This window comes from Hyla sarda, chromosome 6 (genome assembly GCF_029499605.1).
Source record: "Hyla sarda isolate aHylSar1 chromosome 6, aHylSar1.hap1, whole genome shotgun sequence".
NCBI classification, from domain to species: domain Eukaryota; kingdom Metazoa; phylum Chordata; class Amphibia; order Anura; family Hylidae; genus Hyla; species Hyla sarda.
Window position 1 is genome coordinate 259891251 of NC_079194.1, and position 22781 is coordinate 259914031.

Sequence of the window (22781 nt, forward strand, 5' to 3'; positions counted from 1 at the left end):
GTTCAGCATTCTTTCCCTATAAATCTATAACCTGTAATGTTATTACTCTCAATAAATGCACTTAGTACCCTTTTGAACTCTTTTTTTAACTTTGAGTTCACCATGACCAGTTCCTCTGGCAGAGAGTACTGTGCCATAGTTTCACTTCTCTTACAGTAAAAAATTACCATCTATGCTGGTGTAGGAACTTTAACTCTAGACGCCACACCGGAGGCCAGAAGCAGCGCGGACCCGACCCCGGCAACAGGTAAGTATACAAACGGGGATGGGGGATGCAACGGGGCAGCGGCGCCAGCAATGGGTGCCACTGCCCCTTCTCTCCCCCTGGCTATCGGTGCCGCTGCCCCATTGCTGGCGCCGCTTCTCTCCCCCTGGCTATCGGCGCCGCTGCCCCATTGCCGGCGCTGCTTCTCTCCCCCTTGCTATCGGTGCCGGCAATGGGGCAGTGGCACCGATAGCCAAGGGGAGAGAAGGGGCAGTGGCGCTGATAGCAAGGGGGAGAGAAGCGGCGGCAGCAGGGCTCTAGACCCCTGGACAAGCAGGGGCAGAGAAGCCGGCAGGTCTCTGCACCTGCAAAAGCCGCTGCAGTTCATTGATTTAAAGCGCCCGTTTTAAATCATTGAACTGCAGCGGCTTATCGGCGTATAACACGCAGATAGATCTTAGGCAAAAAATTGTAGCCTAAAAAATGCGTGTTATATGCCGATAAATACGGTAGTTATTTGATTGCAGTCTTTTTTTTTTTAACTAAATAACCCTTTTTTTACCTTTTCTTTATTTTTTTTAAAGAAAACATTACAGCATCACACTCAAAAATGTTAAAATGTACAATAACCTTGATATTTTTGATCCATGTAAAATTGAGGCTTTTAGTGCATATTCTGATCAGATTGTGAGCCCACCCTCCAGTCATTGTGCCTAGGCTCAGGACATGTGAGTATTTTTAGTGTAGGGTCCCATCTGAAAAGAGGTCACTTTGTTGCGGGAGGATGGGCTCACTAAATTTGATCAGAAAATTATTTATTTTACATGGATAGTAAATATAGCAGTAATACAATTTAAAATAATCTGTGTTCACCTATGTCTCAGCATTTGCAGTGTGCTGCTGTATTTTTCATGTGTTTTTGCTTGTGTTGCTCTAGGTCAGCGTGCCCTTACATTTAATTTTCTTTGAAAATTTTGGTCAACTTTGTTTAAATATGTAAAGTCAATAATTTCCTTTCATTTACCAATAAAGGTGAAAGATTTTGACAAATATTCCAGACATACCCTTATTGGCGAGATAAGGACTGCACTGAAGGATCTAAAAGTTTCTGAAACATTGGAATTTAATGAAGATTTGCAGGAGAAAACAAAGGTACACCTACATAAACATTTCCTGGGGATACATGGAGGCCAACATTTATAACTGTATTTTCTTTTGGTGCATTTTACTTCAAAATAATTTTTATATGCAGTAAGAGATTTTTAATAACCATTTGTGGCAAAATTATCCGTGAGTCATTTGTGCTGTGCATGTCAGTTTGTAAAATACAGAAAAAAGTAGGATTTAGGTATGTTTGTGAAAGGTGAGAATGAAGAGCACTTGTGCAGTGTTGCATCCCCTAAGGGGACAAACATAAGATCATCTAAGAAGGAGTAAGGAAAAAAAAAAGGAAAAGAAAATCAGGGTAGACAATAGAAGAAACTTAGAGTACAAAAAAAATGTAGACAATCTCACGTGGTTTCTCCCGAACCTCGCTCCATTTACCGAAGGGTGTGACCCTCTAAGTAGTTATCCCAGTCCTTCCATTTGTTATTAAAGTGAGGCAGACGGTTTTCTATCATCGCCGATAAATATTCCATCAGCCTAACTTCTAAAATTCTATTAGTGAGAGCTTGTATGGACGAGGATTCAGGCTTTTTCCAATTATGGGCTATTAGACATTTTGCAGCAGTGAGTATAGAACGGAAGAGCCCATGTGTATTCTTCCAAATACCTGGGGGTGGGACGTTTAATAAGTAAGTGATTGGGTATAAGGGTATACAAACTCCAATGATTCTCCCAACTAAAGATTGGTGAAGGGAAAGGCAGTCCCAAAAAATATGCTGCAAGGTCCCCAGTTCCACATTGCAAAGGGAAGGAGGAGAACAAGCGGGACACTGAAAAATACATCGGCACACCAACATAACAATATAACAATTCTTTATTAAGTACACACTCAGACCAATTAAAAAATGGGCTAAAAAGTATAAGCCCAAACACAACCCTAGGGAGGAGCCATGAACCCCCTTACCCAGATATGAGCACCTGTCCTTTGATATTAAATATAGTATCACTCCATATAATTGTAACAATATAACAGATGATATAATAAAAGTATATGTCAGAAAAGTATATCAAAGTAACAGCAGAAAATATCAATATATACGTCAATGCATATTGCCTGTATACTTGCAAATACAAATGCTGGAGAGCAAGCGTCCCAAGATGGAGGAAAAGACATGATGCAGAGATGTAATAAAGAGGACGGGGTCACAAGAGACCCCGTATACTGTTATATTTTTACAATTCTATGGAGTGATACTATATTTAATATCAAAGGACGGGTGCTTATATCTGGGTGTTCATGACCCCTCCCTAGGATTGTGTTTGGGCTTATACTTTTTAGCCCATTTTTTTATTGATTTTATTGCTTTCTTCTACAATGTATAGGTATTTATATGAGTGTGTACTTAATAATTGTTATGTTGGTGTGCTGATGTATTTTTCAGCGTCCCGCTTGTTCTCCTCCTTCCCTTTGTATGTTACTTTGGTACACTGATCAGCACCCACTATACTAGATTGAGCCCCCATTCTTTTTTGCTTCTATAGCCAGTTACACATTGCATCCCCAACACCTGGATGAGATTTGTGGGTAGAAGCGATTTAACACCTCATGGGTGTGATACCAATAAAAAATTATTTTATATTGATTCTCCTTATGAGAAATGAATGACTATGATTTCGCTGTCTGTGCCCATATACTCTGCCAGGTAGTTAAAGTGGACCACCCAAATAGTCTTCATATAGGAGTGCTTCAGGTTTGTAGAGTGGGCAAGGGAAATTTATATATTGTATAAACCCTTTAGTAAATAAATCTCCTCTACATTGTGTCTCAAAGATGGTTGGTTTGGAGAAAGGGGTGTCAGGTTTTGATAACCCTGAGTTCAGTAAAATTTCCTGATAGAAGACATAAGCACATCTAGGGAGATGATATTTTTCTCTAAGATTACGAAAAGGAAGAAATGTGCGCTTGATAGGATCCACCAAGTCCGCGAAGTGAAACAATTTAGCTGTGACCCATGGAGATATTATATCAATATCATTACTATTAGGGACAGAGGGATTAAATATAAAAGGTGTCAATAGGGATATTGATGATTTTAATGGATATTTAGTGATACAATTGCCCAAACCTTCAGGGTCGTTCTCATAGGTCCAAGTAAATCCCCTGGGATAGATGGAGGATTAGAATTCCAAATAAGAGCACACAGGTGAATGGGGGCCGACCACATGTTTCCTATGTCCATTTGTAAAAAGCTAAATATCAAGTCCATGAGGGGATACTCCTAAGATGGACCGAGTACAGTGGTCCCTCAACATACGATGGTAATCCGTTCCAAATGGACCATCGTTTGTTGAAACCATCGTATGTTGAGGGATCCGTGCAATTTAAAGTATAGGACAGTGGTCTACAACCTGCGGACCTCCAGATGTTGCAAAACTACAACACCCAACATGCCCGGACAGCCATTGGCTGACCGGGCATGCTGGGTGTTGTAGTTTTGCAACATCTGGAGGTCCTCAGGTTGTAGACCACTGGTATTGGAGGTTATACTCTCATGTCCCCGCCGCTCCGGACCGTCACCGCTGCCTGGGATGTCGCTGTCCATCGTTGTCACCGCGTCCCCGACGCTCCGGTAAGGCCTCTGCTTCCCCAGCATCCTCGCTCTCCATCACCGCCATCACGTCGCTACGCACGCCGCTCCTATTGGATGACGGGACGGCGTGCGCGGTGACGTGATGACGTCGATGGAGAGCGCCGACGATGCAGGGGATCCCGAAGAGGACGCGCCGTACATTTTTCAGTAAAAATGACACCTGATCTTTATTTTGTAGGTCCATACGATTAAAATGATACCCTACTCATATCGATTTGATTTTGTCGTACTTCTGGAAAAAATCATAACTACATGCACGGAAATTTATACGTTTAAAATGTATACGTTATTTTTCTGCGTATGGGGCGATATGACTTTTTTAGCGGTACAATTTTTATATTGATCGGACTTTTTGATCGTTTTTTATTCATTTTTTCATTATATAAAAAGTGACCAAAAATACGTTATTTTGGACTTTGGAATTTTTTTTGTGCGTACGCCATTGACCATGCGGTTAAATTAATGATATATTTTTATAGTTCGGACATTTACGCACGCGGCGATACCACATATGTTTATTTTTATTTACACAGGTTTTTTTATGGGAAAAGGGGGGTGATTTGAACTTTTATTAGGGAAGCGGTTAAATGACCTTTGTTAACTTTTTTTTTTTTCACTTTTTTTTTGCAGTGCTATAGCTCCCATAGGGAGCTATAGCACAGCACACACTGATCTCCTATGCTGATCCCTGCAGAGCCATAGCTCTGCACGGATCAGCGAGATAGGGGCTCGATTGCTGAAGCCTGTAGTTCAGGCTTGGAGCAATCAAACCCCGATCGGACGCCGCGGACACAGGTAAGGAGACCTCCGCCTGCGTCCCAGCTGATCGGAACATCGCGATTTTATCGTGATGTCCCGATCAGCCCGACTGAGCTGCCGGGAAGCGTTTACTTTCGTTTTCAGACGTGGCGGTCAGCTTTGATCGCCGCGTCTGAAGGGTTAACAGCGCGCGGCACAACGATCGGTGCTGCGCGCTGTTAGCCCAGGGTCCCGGCTTTGATTAGCAGCTGGGACCGACCCAGTGTTATGCGGGGTCATGGCGTGACCCCGTTTTTAACACCGGGAGCGGGCTTAGGACGTACTGGTACGTCCTAAGTCCTTAAGGGGTTAAGCAGCACTGACATTTTAATCATTGAAATTCTACCTATAAGGGATAGAGGACGTGCGGACCATTTTGTAGATAAATTATTTATATATTGGAAAAAATTTGGGAAGTTGTGTTTATACAATTGACAATATTTAGAGGTAAGATGTATTCCCAAGTAGGTAATTGAGGATTCCTGCCATTTATACGGATAATTTGATTTAAGAAGGGAAAGTTGTTTTTCAGAAATATTTATAGGTAAGGCTTCTGTTTTTCTTTGATTGATTTTATATCCTGACATCTGGCCATAATCGGTCACAATAGAGTGTGGGGAGGGTAGTGATGTTAAGGGATTAGTTATGGTTAAAAGGATGTCGTCCATGAAGAGTGAGATTTTATATTCTTTGTGTTTAACTGTAATCCCCATGATGTCTGGATTTTTACGTATAAGGGCTACCAGGGGTTCCATACATAAAACAAATAGTAAGGGGGACAGGGGACACCCTTATCGTGTCCCATTTCGGATTTGGAGTTTAGAAGAGGTGGTGTGGGGGAGTCTAACCTAACCTGTGCTGAGGGAGTAGAATATAGGTGTGATATCGCCTTCATAAATGGTCCGGAGACATTATAAGCGTGAAGTGTGATATATGACTGTAACATAGTTGATAGAATAGAGGTTTCTTCAAGAAAGGAGTTGAAAAGGGTTAGGAGATGAGGGGCAAGAGTCTCAGAAAAGGATTTATAATATGAGTAAGAGAGGCCATCTGGGCCAGGGGATTTGCCATTGGGTAGAGCAGAAATAGTCACTAATAATTCTTCCTATGACATTTTTTGGTTCAATAAGGATAAGTCCGAATGTGTCAACTTAGGTAGGTCACAAGAATCAAGGTAATCTTGCAATAGAGAGTCTCTAGTGGATTGGTCAGAGGGAAGTTGGGGGCGGGGGGGGGCAAGTTATACAATATTAAGTAAAAATCTTGGAAAGCATTTGCTATTTGTGTTGGTTCATAGGTCACTTGACCCTGAGAGTTCTTAACAGCAAATGGAGCCATTTGAGTTTTTTGGGAATTTAGTTGGGAGGCAAGCAGGGTATGAGGCTTGTGTCTTGTCTGTATTGGCCTGTGTTCACACACAGCTATTGGTTTGGTTGTGTGTGAACAGTTTTATGTTCCCTGGTCAGGGAATAGTTAAAAGCCTCTGGCTTTTTCAGCCACTAGCTCCTAGGGTGTGCCTATTTAAAGTCAGCCCAGTCTAGCCTCTGGGCTGGGGATTGAGATCATTACATCCTGACTTACTAACATGCTGGACATGCTGCTTTGGAGCTCTTGGTGAGACACTCTTTGTTTGTGCTTTTAATCTACGATCTCTGTTTTAGCATGCACTTTGTATTTTCTGGTTTTAGCCAATTTTATGTGGCATGCTCTTAGTAGATTTTAAGTTGTGTTTGTTAAGTCGGTTTTAGGATTTGTATGTTCTTTTTTCTATGTGTCTGTTCACACTGTGTTTTCTCTTGTATATGTTTATATGAAGTTCTGTGTTTTATATTTCTGTTTTCCTACTGGGTCAGCTTCTGACCACACTGTGGTGTGTGCCACTGGCCAGTAGTCTATTTGGATTTATTATTAATGGCTTCGTTAGTGGAGTGGACTGTCCAGTTTGTGTGTCCAGTGTGACAGTTTCCTATGTTGCATCCCTGTTACTGCTCCATGGTGATTCTGTGTCTGCTGGAGGTATTCGAAGGCATAGCGATTCCGGTCTTGTGTTCAGTGTGAACAGTGTTCTATATGTATATTCTGTGTATTTAGGCATCCCAGTTACCTGTCCGTGGGCACTCAGAGGGTAATTTTGTTCCTGCGTCTACTGGAGGTGTTCTGAAGGGATTGCGATGGAGTTTCTGGGGGATTATGCCATATTCATTTCTGTTCCTGGAGTCTTTTTAGACTCATCTGTTTTCCTGTCTGGTGTTTTGAACTCTATGGGCCTCATTTACTAAGCTGAAACCAACCAGTTTTTGTCTGGTTATTTTGGCACAGAGTGTCTGAGACATGTCTGCGCCAGTCTGCAGCAGTGTGCGACAGTGTGCGCCTGAAAAATCCGACAAACCCGACATTGCACGGTGAAAAGCCGAAAAAGGGGGGGGGTCTGTCGCAAAGGGGCGTGGTCGGCCCAAAAAGGGGCGTGGTTTCACAACATGACCGATTTACTACCCGACCGAATTCATAGAAAATCCTGTGCATAAATGGCTGGAAATATCCACCTAGAAAAAGCTGGTCACAAAATGTTCCCAACTTTTCCCTATAGTAAATAGAGAAGAATCCTGCAAGTCTGAAACAACTTTTCCCACTAGTAAAAACCCGACACTCTTAGTAAATGAGGCCCTATATGTTTATTAGTTCTTGATTTCAGATCTTTGGAGTTATTTTCATAACCGCTTATCTATAGTGTCCTCTGTTCACAACCACTGAGTCCTCTGAACTTTATACTATAGAGTTCTATGTTCCTGTGATGTTTCTGGTTTGTGACCGACTATTTATTAGTATATGTTTTTAGGCCCATGCACTTTAACCTCCCTGGCGGTATGATTCTGTCTGGAAATTTGTACCAAAAGCGGTAAAATTTTTTGCATTGAATTTCACATCTCCCCTCCGCCCATTTCACATCTCCCCCGTAACATTCCCCCTCCCTTGTCACATCCCCCCTTATCACATTCTCCTCCCCCTTTTCACATTCCCCCCTCCCTTGTCACATTCCCCCCCCCCCCTTGTCACATTTCCCCCCCTTGTCACATTCCCCCCCTTGTTACATTCTCCCCCCTTCATGTTACAATCCCCTCCCCCGTCACATCCCCCCCTGTCACATTCTTCCACCCTTGTCACATTCCCCCCCTTCATGTCACATTCCCCTCCCCCCTTGTCACATTCCTCCCTCTGCCCCTCTGTCACATTCCCCCCTCTGTCACATTCCCCCCTTTGTCACATTCCCCCCTGTCACATTCATCCCCCCTTCTCACCTTGTCCTGCAGATAATCGCATGTTTTCCCGGGGGCCGCATCATTATATCGCATTGCTATATATCGTGCAGCCCGGCCGGCAACTCTGCAATTCTACCCCGATCCTTTACCGATACTGTCAGGGAAAATTAAGTCAGAGTCACGCTCTGGATTACCGCTCAGGAGGTTAACTCAGGGAGGGACCAGTGCCCAGTTGTCGATACACCATTTAGGGTGGATGGGCAAGTAGGCAGGGAGAGCGGTTTTAGAGTCAATTTAGGGCTCACTCTCCCTGTTCCCCTGGTCGTCCTTAACAGCTTGTTGGCTTTACTGCAGGGGTCTCAACTCAAAATATCCGGGGGCCACTGGAGGTAGCAGCTGGGTGAGGCTGGGCCGCATGCGCCCATTACATATAATGCCCTAATCATACACCCCTCATCATCCACCAGCAACACCCTCCACCAGCAGTAGCACCCCCATCACCCACCAGCAAACCCCCCCCCCCATTCCCCCTACCCCGTGTAGTACTAGCATGAGCTGACGGATGATGGGGGTGCTACTTCTGTGGGTTCCCCACATTAGGTAGGCGGCAGGTTCCCCACATTAGGTAGTAGCAGGTTCCCAACATTAGGTAGGCAGCGGGTTCCTAACATTAGGTAGGCAGCAGGTTCCCCACATTAGGTAGGCAGCAGGTTCCCCACATTAGGTAGACAGCAGGTTTCCCACATTAGGTAGTAGCCGGTTCCCCACATTAGGTAGAAGCAGGTTCCCCACATGAGTTAGGCAGCAGGTTCCCCACAATAGGTAGGCAGCAGGTTCCCCACAATAGGTAGGCAGCAGGTTCCCCACAATAGGTAGGCAGCAGGTTCCCCACAATAGGTAGGCAGCAGGTTCCCCACAATAGGTAGGCAGCAGGTTCCCCACATTAGGTAGGCAGCAGGTTCCCCACATTAGGTAGGCAGCAGGTTCCCGACATTAGGTAGGCTGCAGGTTCCCGACATTAGGTAGGCTGCAGGTTCCCCACATTAGGTAGGCAGCAGGTTCCCCACATTAGGTAGAAGCAGGTTCCCCGCATTAGGTGGTAGAAGGTTCCCCACATTAGGTAGAAGCAGGTTCCCCACATTAGAAAGAAGCAGGTTCCCCACATTAGGTAGTAGCAGGGTAGCAGGTTCCCCACATTAGGTAGAAGCAGGTTCCCCACATTAGGTAGCATTGTCGATTACCCCCCTCCCCCCAGACTCCCACACACACAGACAGACACCCACACAGAAACACACACATACAGACACCCACACAGACACATATACAGACACCAACACATGCACACACACACAGACACACACACACACACACATAGCCAGATAGACACACACACACATGCACACACAGACACACACACAGACAGACAGACAGACACCCACACATGCACACACACACATAGACAAACACACACATGCACACACACATAGACAGACAGACACATGCACACACATAGACACACACACACACACACACATAGCCAGATAGACACACACACATATGCACACACAGACACACACACACACAGACAGACAGACACTCACACATGCACACACACACATAGACAAACACACACATGCACACACATAGACAGACACACATGCACATGCACAGACACCCACACATGCACACACAGACACACACACATGCACACACACAGACACCCACACATGCACACACACATGCACACACACACTGACAGACAGACACACACACACACAGACATACAGACAACCACACATGCGCACACACACATAGACAGACACACACACACATGCACACACACACATAGACAGACAGACACATGCACATACACATAGACAGACACACACATGCACACACACATAGACAGACACACACACACACATGCACACACACATAGACAGACAGACAGACACACACACATGCACACACACAGACACACACACATGCACACACGCAGAAAGACAGACACACACCCATGCACACACAGACAGACACACACACATACAACCACATATGCACAAACACATAGACAGACACACACGCACATGCACACACACACATAGACAGACAGACACATGCACATACACATAGACAGACACACACATGCACATACACATAGACAGACACACACATGCACACACACATAGACAGACACACACACACACATAGACAGACAGACACACACACATAAATAGACAGACAGACACACACATGCACACACACATAGACAGACAGACACACACATGCACACACACAGACACACACACATGCACACACACATAGACAGACACACATGCACACACGCAAACAGACACACACCCATGCACACACACAGACACACACACACATACAGACAACCACATATGCACACACACATAGACACAGACACACACACATGCACACACACACACAGACACACACATGCACACACACATAGACAGACAGACACACATGCACACATGCAGACAGACAGACACACACCCATGCACACACAGACAGACACACACACATACAACCACATATGCACACACACATAGACAGACACACACGCACATGCACACACACACATAGACAGACAGACACATGCACATACACATAGACAGACACACACATGCACACACATAGACAGACAGACACACACACACATAGACACAGACACACACACAGACACACACACATGCACACACACATAGACAGACACACATGCACACACGCAGACAGACAGACACACACCCATGCACACACAGACAGACACACACACATACAGACAACCACATATGCACACACACATAGACAGACACACACACACACATGCACACAAGCAGACAGACACCCACACATGCACACACACACATAGACAGACAGACACACACACACAGAGACACACACACATGCACACACACATAGACAGACAGACACACATGCGCACACACACACAGACACGTACACACACATAGACAGACAGACACACACACATGCACACACGCAGACAGACACACACACACCCATGCACACACGCAGACAGACACACACACACGCACACATAGACAACCTTACCTGTCCTGCACTGCGCTTCTCCTCTCCGGAGTAGTGAAGAAAACTGTGTCTTGAAGTGTTCTGTGTCCCGAAGAGGAAAGTGCTGAGTCACTGTGATTGGTTGATGGGGTGGGTGGAGGCGTGTGCAGTCTCTGCTCTGCTCAGGACACAGAACTGCTTCAAGACACAGTTTTCTTCACTACAAACCTGGCGCAGGCCACAAACTTTCGTACCGCGGGCCGCAAATGGGCCGGGAGTTTGAGACCCCTGCTTTACTGTAATATGTATGTCTCATGTAAGTCAATAATTTTTCAACAGGGCCTATTTCTATATCTTTCAGGCGCTTACATATAATTACAATTTGTTTTAGAGTTCTCAGGGAGGGGTGAGTGATCATTCTATCCTCTAGGGCCTTTAATTTAGTTTTAAGTACATTAGAGGTGGAGGAAGCATTTTTTAAGCTGAGATTACAGGGATATACAGTGTCCTCTGAGGACTGCTTTGTGTGCTTCCCAGAGGGTGGTAATAGAAGTAACACTACCTTAATTCTTCTCAAAATAGTCAGTAAGACACATCTTAAGAGAATCTCTGTATTCTTCCTTTTTGATTAACATTTCATTAAGTCTCCAGTGACACGATTTTCTAGGTGTAGTCGTTGATTTCAAGTCTAATATAACTGGGGCGTGATCAGACCATGTGATGGGGAAAATTTCAGCTTCACCTACTAGTCGAAGTCCCAGTAAGTTTCGCAAGAATGTGTGAATTCTCGAATGAGTGGAATGAGAGTGTGAAAAGAAAGTAAATTCCTTATTGTTGGAGTTACGAATCCTCCATAAATCAAATCATTGCATTTTCTCACTAATTTACAAAAAGCTGTAGAGAGGCGTGTAGCATGTTGGATAGAATGCCGGTCCACCGTAGTTGAAAGGGGATGTTAAAATCTCCCCTATGATTAATGTAATAGGAAGCATGGAGTTAAGTTTAGACAAGATCTGATTTTAATAGGCAATTTGGAAAGAATTAGGGCAAATAAATTACAGATAGTAATAGGGACATTAGACAATTTACCCGAGACTATGAGCCACCTCCCATTAGGGTCTGCATATGTATTAGATACTTAAAATGGACAAGAGTGGGATATCGGTACTGCAACGCCTCCTCTTTTTCTATCCTGTGTGGCTGGGTATACTGTAGGGTACTGTCTTAAAGCAAATTTGAAGGAGCAAGATTCATCATGATGATGGATCTCTTGGATTAGGGCGATGTCGATCTTCTTATACTTTTAGTCTTTTAGAAGAAGACATCTCCTGACGTCAGTGTTTAGACCTTTTACATTGAGAGTCATAAGACGTGCCATGACGAATATATGTGGGGGTGGTGTATAAGTGTGTACAATGTCCTACCAGATACGGTCTTTTCTGGCAAGGGTGGTTTCCACGGGAAGACATTTCTTGAGAAGTTGGAAGAATGTATAGGTGAAAAGCTTACACACGTATAACTCGAAGGCTTGGGTTGAGGAAGTCGTATTACATAAGTATAAAGATAGAACAAAAAAGAAAAATTATAAGCAGAGGAGAGAAAAACACTTAGGAAATACATGTCATTAACAAACATGGTTATATAACCATGATCCTGAGGATTACTTACACCTACAGCTGCAAAAGCTTGAGGGACTAAGTACCTTCCTCAAATGTGGGGAACAGTAGACAGGAGATCAGGAGAAATGTACTCTACAGTTAGTACTATACCTTATCCCCCTACTCCTCCTGCTCTTTAATATGTAGCAAATTCCTACTACCAGACAATTTGTATACAACTTTATGTATATGAACCATTACTAAACAAAACTGTACTGGGTATGGGTATAATGTCCTTTTGTGGTTCTATATTATAGATAGGAAATTATAAGCCCAAATACATAATAATATGTATAGTAAAACATCTTATACAAAAAACCTGAATGGTAAGGTAACACCTGGAAGGTATTGCAACTAAATTTCAACCTAGAAGTAAAGGTGAAAATGTTAATAAAGAACAACAAAGGGGAAATCTACTATATTAAGTTCATGTGGTGGAGTCATTTCTTGGAGGTCTACGGTGAGAGGGCGTGGAGTCCTAGGGGGACCTCCTCTTTGAGGTCCGACTTTTGTCCAGACTGGTGGAGGAGAAGGCAGCAGAGGCAGCAATTCCCAGTTAGGTAATTCTGGGACTGGAGTGTCCAGCACTTCACAAAAAGGATGTAGATCTTGTGATGACTTCATAGTATAACTCTTGCCTTTGTGTTTAGCTGTCAGACTGAAAGGGTATCCCCATCTGTAGACTATGTCTCTTTCCCTCAATGTTTGAAGCAAGGGTTTCAGCATCCTTCGTTTCTGAAGCGTCACCCAAGAAAGATTGGGTAGCAATTGGATGGACGCACCATCAAAGTCTATTGTTCTAAAGTTGCGGGCTTTCATAATTATTTCTTCCTTGGTGTTATAATCAGTGACACAACATATTACGTCTCTTGGTGTAGTTGCAGAACCTTAAGGCTTAAGCGCTCTGTGAGCCCTGTCAAGCTGGATTTTTATGGTAGCTGGTGCTTGAAGAATCATATTAAAGATTGCCTTAAAGGGGTACTCCACTCCACTGATTTAAACTTTTTTAAATCAACTGGTGCCAGAAAGTTTAACAGATTTGTAATTTACTTCTATTTAAAAATCTTAATCCATCCAGGACTTTTCAGCTTATATGTATACTCCACAGGAAGTTCTTCTTTTCTTCTGTCTGACCACAGTGCTCTTTGCTGACACCTCTGTCCATTTTAGTAACAGTCCAGAGTACAAACAAAACCCCATAGCAAACCTATCCTGCTCTGGACAGTTCCTGACATGGACAGAGGTGTCAGCAGAGAGCACTGTGGTCAGAAAGAAAGGAAATTAAAAAAAAATAACTTCCTGTGGAGTATACAACAGCTGATAAGTCCTGGATGCATTAAGATTTTGAAATAGAAGTAAATTACAAATCTGTTTAACTTTCTGGCACCAGTTGATTAAAAAAAAAATAATAATAATAATGTTTTCCAGTGGAGTACCCCTTTTGATGGTGACCTTGAGGTCTTCATCATGGTGGCTTCCGATAGACCTCTGATCCTAATATTATGACGCCGACCTCTACAGTGGGGATCAAAAGTTTGGGCACCCCAGGTAAAAATTTGTATTAATGTGCATAAAGAAGCCAAGGAAATTTTATATTGATTCTCCCGATGTGAGACGCAGGCGGATGAACTTGCTGCAGCCTTCCAAATGCTCTGTCATTGAGAGGTGGACAGGGGGTGACCAAGATAGGAATCCCATTTGTCCATGTATGTATGCCTATGATTGTCAATACCTCCCTCCGAGGACAATATATTATAAATAGTAGAGATGAGGCCTTTGGTCGAGTTGGAGCCTCTATATAGCAATTCAAATGGTGTAGGAAGTGGGAAAGGGGAGGTGTTAGAGACAATGTTCACGTGAAGTTTGATTGCTGTGTCCCCTTTGTGTTGGAGGTGTCAGGCTGGCACTGGCTCCCTTCAACATATTTGCTCTGCATTGAGACACTTTTGGTTGGAGGTCCAATCTTTAATAGCTCTGGTTTTGGGAATTTGTCCTCCCTTGCACGCGAACACATACCTTTTAAACCTCCCTCCTCCCAGAATGTCCTCCACTTTATTCAAATTACTTTTACACATCCTTACGGATTCCAAATGTCTCATAGCCCATTGGTGGAAGCGCTCAGATGCTCCACCCATCCAGGCTCTAATTGAAAAAATTAGGGAGGTTCGTAGGATGGAACACCTGTCAGCTGTTATGGAGAATAGGCTTTTTTCCTTTCAGAAGACTTGGAGACTTTGGGAGGAGTACGAAGATTCTACTTCTCAATGAACAGTCATGACCATGCGAGACCTTATTCTTTTCTTTTCTATTTTTCTTTCATTGGGTCCTTATGTATTGTATTCATGCGATCTTAACTGGATTTATTGTACATCCTTCTTTATTTATTTTATTTCCCTTTTTTTTGTATGTTATAAATGGAAAAATTCTCCTAAATAACCAAATATGAAAAAAAAAAAAATGAAGCCAAGGAAAGATGGAAAAATCTCCAAAAGGCATCAAATTACTGATTAGACATTCTTATAATATGTCAACTAAAGTTAGATTTTATTTCCATCATTTTCACTTTCAAAATACATAAAACAAAAAAATGGCGTCTGCAAAAGTTTGGGCACCCTGCAGAATTTATAGCATGCACTGCCCCCTTTGCAAAGCTGAGACCTGCCAGTGTCATGGATTGTTCTCAATTATCATCTGGGAAGACCAGGTGATGTCAATCTCAAAGGTTTTAAATGCCCAGACTCATCTGACCTTGCCCCAACAATCAGCACCATGGGTTCTTCTAAGCAGTTGTCTAGAAATCTGAAACTGAAAGTAGTTGATGCTCACAAAGCTGGAGAAGGCTATGAGAAGATAGCAAAACATTTTCAGATGTCAATATCCTCTGTTTGGAATGTAATTAAGAAATAGCAGTTATCAGGAACAGTGGAAGTTAAAGGGGTACTCCGCCCCTAGACATCTTATCCCCTATCCAAAGGATAGGGGATAAGATGTCAGATCGCTGGGGTCCCACTGCTGGGTCACACCCCCTCCCATAGACTTGCATTGAGAGGCGGGGCATGACACATAAGATGTCTAGGGGCGGAGTACCCCTTTAAAGCAAGATCTGGAAGACCAAGAAAAATATCAGACAGAACAGCTCGCAGGATTGTGAGAAAAACAATTCAAAACGCACGTTTGACTGCACAATCCCTCCAGAAAGATCTGGCAGACACTAGAGTTGTGGTACACTATTCCACTATAAAGAGATACTTGTACAAATATGGTCTTCATGGAAGAGTCATCAGAAGACAACCTCTGCTACACCCTCACCACAAAAATCAGCGTTTGAACTTTGCAAATGAACATAAAGACAAACCTGATGCATTTTGGAAACAAGTTCTTTGGACCGATGAGGTTAAAATTGAACTTTTTGGCCAGAATGAGCAAAGGCACGTTTGGAGAAGAAGGGGAAAAGAATTTAATGAAAATAACCCATGACCAACAAGAATTGAAAGACTCTTGGTTGGCTACAAAGAGCGTTTACAAGCTGTGATACTTGCCAAAGGGGGCAATACAACTCTACAGGGTGCCCAAACTTTTGCAGATGGCATTTTTTTGTTTTCTGTTATTTTGAAAGTGTAAATGATGGAAATAAAATCTAACTTTTGTTGACGTATTATAAGAATAGAACCAAGAAAAGGGAAAAACCACTTGAAAACGGACCATATGTAAAATAAAATAAATTTTATTTAGGATAATTCAAAAACATATAAAATACACACACAGCGTGGACAAACAAAGGTGGGAACCAGGGAGCAGGGGGAGACAATGAAAGGGGTAAAGAAATGGTCCAGGTGTGCTAAGCAATGGACAAAGCCCCGCTGGGTGAAACGTGTTGGAGGTCTGGTGGGTAACTGGGGAGCGGAGGGAGTTCCATTGATTGATGCCACCATTACATGTGGTTTTCATTGTGATCCGCTTTTGTGTGCTTTTTTGTCTTGTCCATCTATCTTGTACGCTTTTGGCACTTTATTCATGTGATTTGCACTGCAACTGACAAGTGAACATTTATTTATTAATGAGGCAATGTTGCCCTTATGTGTGCCTTGTGTATATGATTTCTTCAATTTCACTTTGATATACTTGTCTCTTTGCACCATTGCTAAGCACACCTGGACCATTTCTTTACCCCCTTCATTGTCTCCCCCTGCTCCCTGGTTCCCACCTTTGTTTGTCCACGCTGTGTGCGTATTTTATATGTTTTTGAATTATCATAAATAAAATTTATTTTATTTTACATATGGTCCGTTTTCAAGTGGTTTTTCCCTTTTCTTGGTTCTATAGTTAGAGTGTTTACCACAGGACCCTATATATTTATGAGCATATCCCCTTCCTTTTTGGCGGTTTGACATATTATAAGAATGTCTCATCTGTAATTTGATGCCTTTTGGAGATTTTTCCCTCTTTCATTGGCTTCTTTATGCACATTAATACAAATGTTTACCTGGGGTGCCCAAACTTTTGATCCCCACTGTATTATCAAGATCCTCCAAGTGACGCTGGTATTCAGAGGCTTTGATGTTGGGCAGCCACTGTAGATTGGAGACATGTGATGATATGACGTGTAGTGTCATGTTCTTCTTCAAGGCTGTCCACCCTCTGGGCAACTCCCTTTATATCTTGCCGTACCGCTGATATTTCTGATTTGAGGGTGTCCTTGACATCCTTTAGGAAGCTGTGAAAAATCTTTTTTGTGGGAAGATGTCTCAAGTAACTCTTCCAGTCATCTTCCTCTATTGGGTTGTCATCCATATCTGAATTCGAGGAACGAGGAGACCAAGAAGCTTTATTTTGTTTCTTCCGTTGTGGTGAGAATGGAGTGCCAGGATCTTTTAGCATGTTGGTTAAGAGTCTCTAGGAATTCTTTGAGTTTTAGGATTAGCATTAGATTTGTGTAAGCTTGAGTCATGTGAGGAATGAAATGGGTCTTTATCTGCTGACATCTTGGTGGATGTGTTTTCAATTATTTCAGTGCAAGACAAGAGGTCCTGATGTGATATGCTGATGCCCTGCCGTCCAACTGTTGAGGACGTAAAATTTAGAGATTGTGCAAGCGAGTCTGTTTGCAGTATTCGAGTAGGCAAGGAGGGTGCAATTCTGGTTAGCAACTGATTACGGGTCTCAGACTTGTACACTTTGAGGCGACGGTGATGAAAAGATTGTTTACTTATTTGGGGCGGATTTGATGTTTTAGAATTGCGATTGGATCTTCTCGGGCCTCCCATGGAGATAGGCCCATACAAATTATGAGATGTATTTGTTTAACCTCTTAAGGACTCAGGGCATACCTGTACGCCCTGAGTCCGCTCCCTTCCTATAACTTGGGGGCAGGGCATGGCCCTGCGTGATAGTGAGTCGGGCCCGGCCAGGACCCGTGGCTAATAGCGTGCGGCACTTATTGCGGTGCTATTAATCCATTAAACGTAGCGTTCAAAGTTGATCACCTAAAGTGAAAGTAATCTACTCCTTGCTAGCTCAGTGGGCTGTTTGGGACCGCCGTGGCGAAATCGCAGCGCCCCGGACAGCTGGAGCACACAAGGAGAGCCCCTACCTTCCTCCTGTGTGTCCGATCGCCGAATGACTGCTCTGTGCCTGAGATCCAGGCATGAGCAGTCAAGCGGCAGAATCATTGATCAATTTTATCCTATGGGATAACAATGATCAATGTAAAAGGTCAGTGTGTGCAGTGTTATAGCCCCTTATGGGGGCTATAACATTGGGGAAAAAAAAGTTAATAAAGATCATTTAAAAATAAACATGTGGTATCGGCGCATGCGGAAATGTCCGAATTATAAAAATATATTGTTCATTAAACCGCACAGTCAATGGCGTACGCGCCCAAAAATTCCAAAGTCTAAAATAGCGTATTTTTGATCACTTTTTATATCATGAAAAAAGGAATAAAAAACGATCAAAAAGTCTGATCAATACAAAAATGGTACCGCTAAAAACTTCAGATTATGGAGCAAGAAATGAGCCCTCATACCGCCCTGTAGGCACAAAAATAATTTATAGGGTTCAGAAGATGCCAATTTTAAATGTATTAATTTTCGTGCATGTGGTTATGATTGTTTCCAGAAGTATAACAAAATCAAACCTATTTAAGTAGGGTATCATTTTAATTGTATGGACCTACAGAACAAAGAGAAGGTGTTATTTTTACTGAAAAATGTACTGCGTAGAAAAGGAAGCCCACAAAATGGCATTTTTTTGTTCCATTTTGTCGCACAATGATTTTTTTTTCCGTTTTGGCTTAGATTTTTGGGTAAAATGACTGTCATTAAAAAGTAGAATTGGTGGCGCAAAAAATAAGCCTTCATATGGATTTTTAGGTGCAAAATTTAAAGAATAAGGAGGTAAAAACAAAAGTGCAAAAAACGGAAAACCCTGAGTCCTTAACCCTTTAAGGACGCAGGGTTTTTCCGTTTTTTTTCATTTTCATTTTTTCCTCATCACCTTTTAAAAATTATAACGCTTTCAATTTAGCACATAAAATTCCATATGATGGCTTATTTTTTGCGCCACCAATTCTACTTTGCAGTGACATTAGTCATTTTACCAAAAAATTAACGGCGAAACAAAACAAAATTCATTGAGTGACAAAATTGAGGAAAAAATTTCATTTTGTAAATTTTGGGGGCTTCCGTTTCTACGCAGTGCATTTTTTGGTAAAAAGGACATTGTATCTTTATTCTGTAGGTCCATGTGGTTAAAATGATACCCTACTTATAGGTTTGATTTTGTCATACTTGGGAAAAAAATCATAACTACATGCAGGAAAATTTATACGTTAAAAATTCTCATCTTCTAACCCCTATAACTTTTTTATTTTTCCGCATGTATGAGGGCTTATTTTTCGCACCATGTTCTGAAGTTTGTATCGGTACCATTTTGTATTGATCAGACTTTTTGATTGCTTTTTATTCATTATTTCATGATGTAAAAAGTGACGAAAAATACGCTATTTTGGGCTTTGAATTTTTTTTGCACATACGCAATTGACCGTGCGGTTTAATTAACAATATATTTTTATAGTTCGGACATTTCCGGATGCGGTGATACCACATGTGTTTATTTTTATTTACACAGTTTATTTTATGGGAAAAGGGGGGTGATTCAATCTTTTATTAGGGAAGGGGTGAAATGACCTTTGTTAACTTTTTTTTTTCACTTTTTTTTTTTTTTTGCAGTGCTATAACTCCCATAGAGAGCACACACTGATCCTTTACTCTGATCCCTGCAAAGCCATAGCTTTGCATGGATCAGCGAGATAGGGGCTCGATTGCTCAAGCCTGTAGCTCAGGCTTGGAGAAATCAAACGCCGATCAGATGTGACGGAGCAAGGTAAGGGGGTCTCCGCTCGCGTCCTAGCTGATCAGGACATCGTGATTTTATCGCGATGTCCCGATCAGCCCGACTGAGCTGCTGGGATGCGTTTACTTTCATTTTCAGACGCAGCAGTCAACTTTGATCGCCGTGTCTGAAGGGTTAATGGCGTGCTGCACAATGATCGGTGCTTTGCGCTGTTAGCCCAAGGTCCCGGCTATCATTAACAGCCGGGACCGACCCGGTGTGATGTGGGGTCACGGTGTGACCCCATTTTTAACACCGGGACCGGGCGTAGGGCGTACAGGTACACCCTACGTCCTTAACAGGTTAAGGGGTTAATGATGCTCAATAAAAAAGCAATATGAAAAAGATGACAAGGCTGCAATACCAAGTATCACCAATAGATCCAAACTCCAAATTCCACTGTATGTTAAACCTCTTAAGGACTCAGGGCATACCTGTACGCCCTGCGCCCGCTCCCGGTATATAACGCGGGGTCACTCCGTGACCGGGTCATACCGGGTCGGTCCCAGCGGCTAATGTAAGTCTGGACCCTGGGCTAATAGCATACGGCACCGATCATTGTGCCGCACTCTATTAACCCTTTAGACATTTTTATTATTGACATTTTTAGTGCCCTACCCTCCCACATAAATTGATCCCTGTTTAAAAATGTTAATTATGTTGTAAAAAAGATAAATTTCGTTAAATACTATTTTTTCCATCACTACTGTATCTTTTTATTTTTTATTTTTATTTTTAATGGTACCCTACGAAATTTTAATAAAAAAGGTATCTCCATCATTTTTTTCGATTGCTAAAGTCCAATAAAGAATAAAAACTGCCTGCAAAGATGCCATAGTTAAAACCCACATGGCGTTTTTGTTGGCGTTTTTTTCACTCCCATAGACTTCTATAAAACCTAGCCTTATAGAGACGCATTACTCTTGCCAATATCCATTATACATACCCATATACTATAATTAGACATACTTTTTTTTTTGTTTGTTTGCCTAGTATGCCTGTACCTCAGTTTTGAAAAGCAGCATCAGTGATGCTTTTGTAATACAGTTGAGTAAAAAAAATAGTTTACCGAATGATATACATTATTTTTCAATGGGAATCACTCACAAACTGTATAGGCACATGCTTTAAATTGCTTTATTGAGATCAAAATACAACAAAAGAATAGCCCTCCCTATTAAAATAACCCTCCTGACAAAAAGTAAAAAAATTGTCAAGGTGGTGGTGGGGTGCATCGGCGAATGTCCCAGTTAGGTATGCTTTGTTTTTTGCACAATAATATGCTGGATTTTAAGTATATGTTAAGAACAGGCGCTCCCTTGTGGAGAATCAACGGGATCACAGGTGTGTGGGGAGGGAGGGTAAAATGAAGGCTCATCCTGCCAAGTTGTGCAAATTCCCACACAACAAGGATATGCGTTTTGCTGTAGTGAAATAGGTCTGCAGCCTTCCTGGAAATGATAGAGATGTGAGGGCGAAAACTTCAGGGGTGCAGGAATGTAGGCGCTGACCAAGAAGGGGACCAGTGAAGCCAGGTAGGTAACGAACAGTTTTAATCCAATGCGACGCGTTTCACCGCGCTTGCGTGGTTTCATCAGGCAGTGAAACGTGTCACATCAGGCGGTGAAACGCGTCGCATTGGATTAAAACTGTTCATTACCTACCTGGCTTTACTGGTCCCCTTCTTGGTCAGCGCCTACATTCCTGCACCCCTGAAGTTTTCACCCTCACATCTTCTGGATTGGCAATTGTAATAGGGGATTATTGTGTTGTGGTTCTTCCCCATCTGTGTTTTTCTTACTTGGGGTGTGTGTATGTTTAAGGATGGGTTATTTTAAAGGGGTACTCTGGCGCTTAGACATCTTATCCCCTATCCAAAGAATAGGGGATAAGATGCCTGATCACGGGGGTCCCGCCGTGATCTTGCACGACGCACCCTGATAGAATCAGTCCCCAGAGCGTGTTCGCTCCGGGTCTGATTACTGTCGATTACGGGGATGGAGCATTGCGATGTCACGGCTCCGCCCCTGTGTGATGTCATGCTCCGCCCCCTCAATGCAAGCCTATGGGTGGGGGTGTGACAGCTGTCACGCCCCCTCCCATAGGCTTGCATCAAGGGGGCGGAGCATGACATCACACAGGGGCGGAGCCGTGACATCACAATGCTCCGTCCCCGTGATCCACAGTTATCAAACCCGGAGCGAACATGCTCTGGGGACTGATTCTATCAGGGTGCGGCGTGCAAGATCACGGGGGTCCCCAGCGACGGTACCCCCGCGATCAGGCATCTGATCCCCTATCCTTTGGAAAGGGGATAAGATGTCTAAGCGCTGGAATACCCCTTTAATAGGGAGGGCTATTCTTTTGTTGTATTTTGGTGTCCATAGTGTATATATTAATTGGAACCTTATGTGTTTGCTGGATTGTAGGTTTTTTACATGTTTTAAATTGTCTACTGAAAATGTATGCATGTGGTCTGGCTGAAAGTAACCCTGAAATGTGAAGTAACTTTAGCCCAAATAATTTCCTCTATGCAATTGTTTTGTGAAGTCCTATAACCTCAGAAACGCGATAATAAAGGTTTGCTATAAGACTTTTCAATCTTTAAGATGTTAATGAATAACTTTTGCACTATTGATCTTGGGTTAAACCTGGA

The 22781-nt window shown here is 42.8% G+C and overlaps 1 protein-coding gene across 7 annotated transcripts in view; it reads left to right on the forward strand.

The window, feature by feature from the left end:
- Positions 1-22781, forward strand: part of LOC130276984 (synaptotagmin-1-like) — a 271121-nt gene that overhangs the window by 186467 nt on the left and 61873 nt on the right. For all 7 annotated transcript variants that reach the window (XM_056527085.1, XM_056527088.1, XM_056527087.1 and 4 more), the window contains one exon: positions 1238-1357. In XM_056527085.1, the coding sequence (XP_056383060.1) occupies positions 1238-1357 (120 nt within the window). The remainder of the gene's footprint in view (positions 1-1237; positions 1358-22781) is intronic.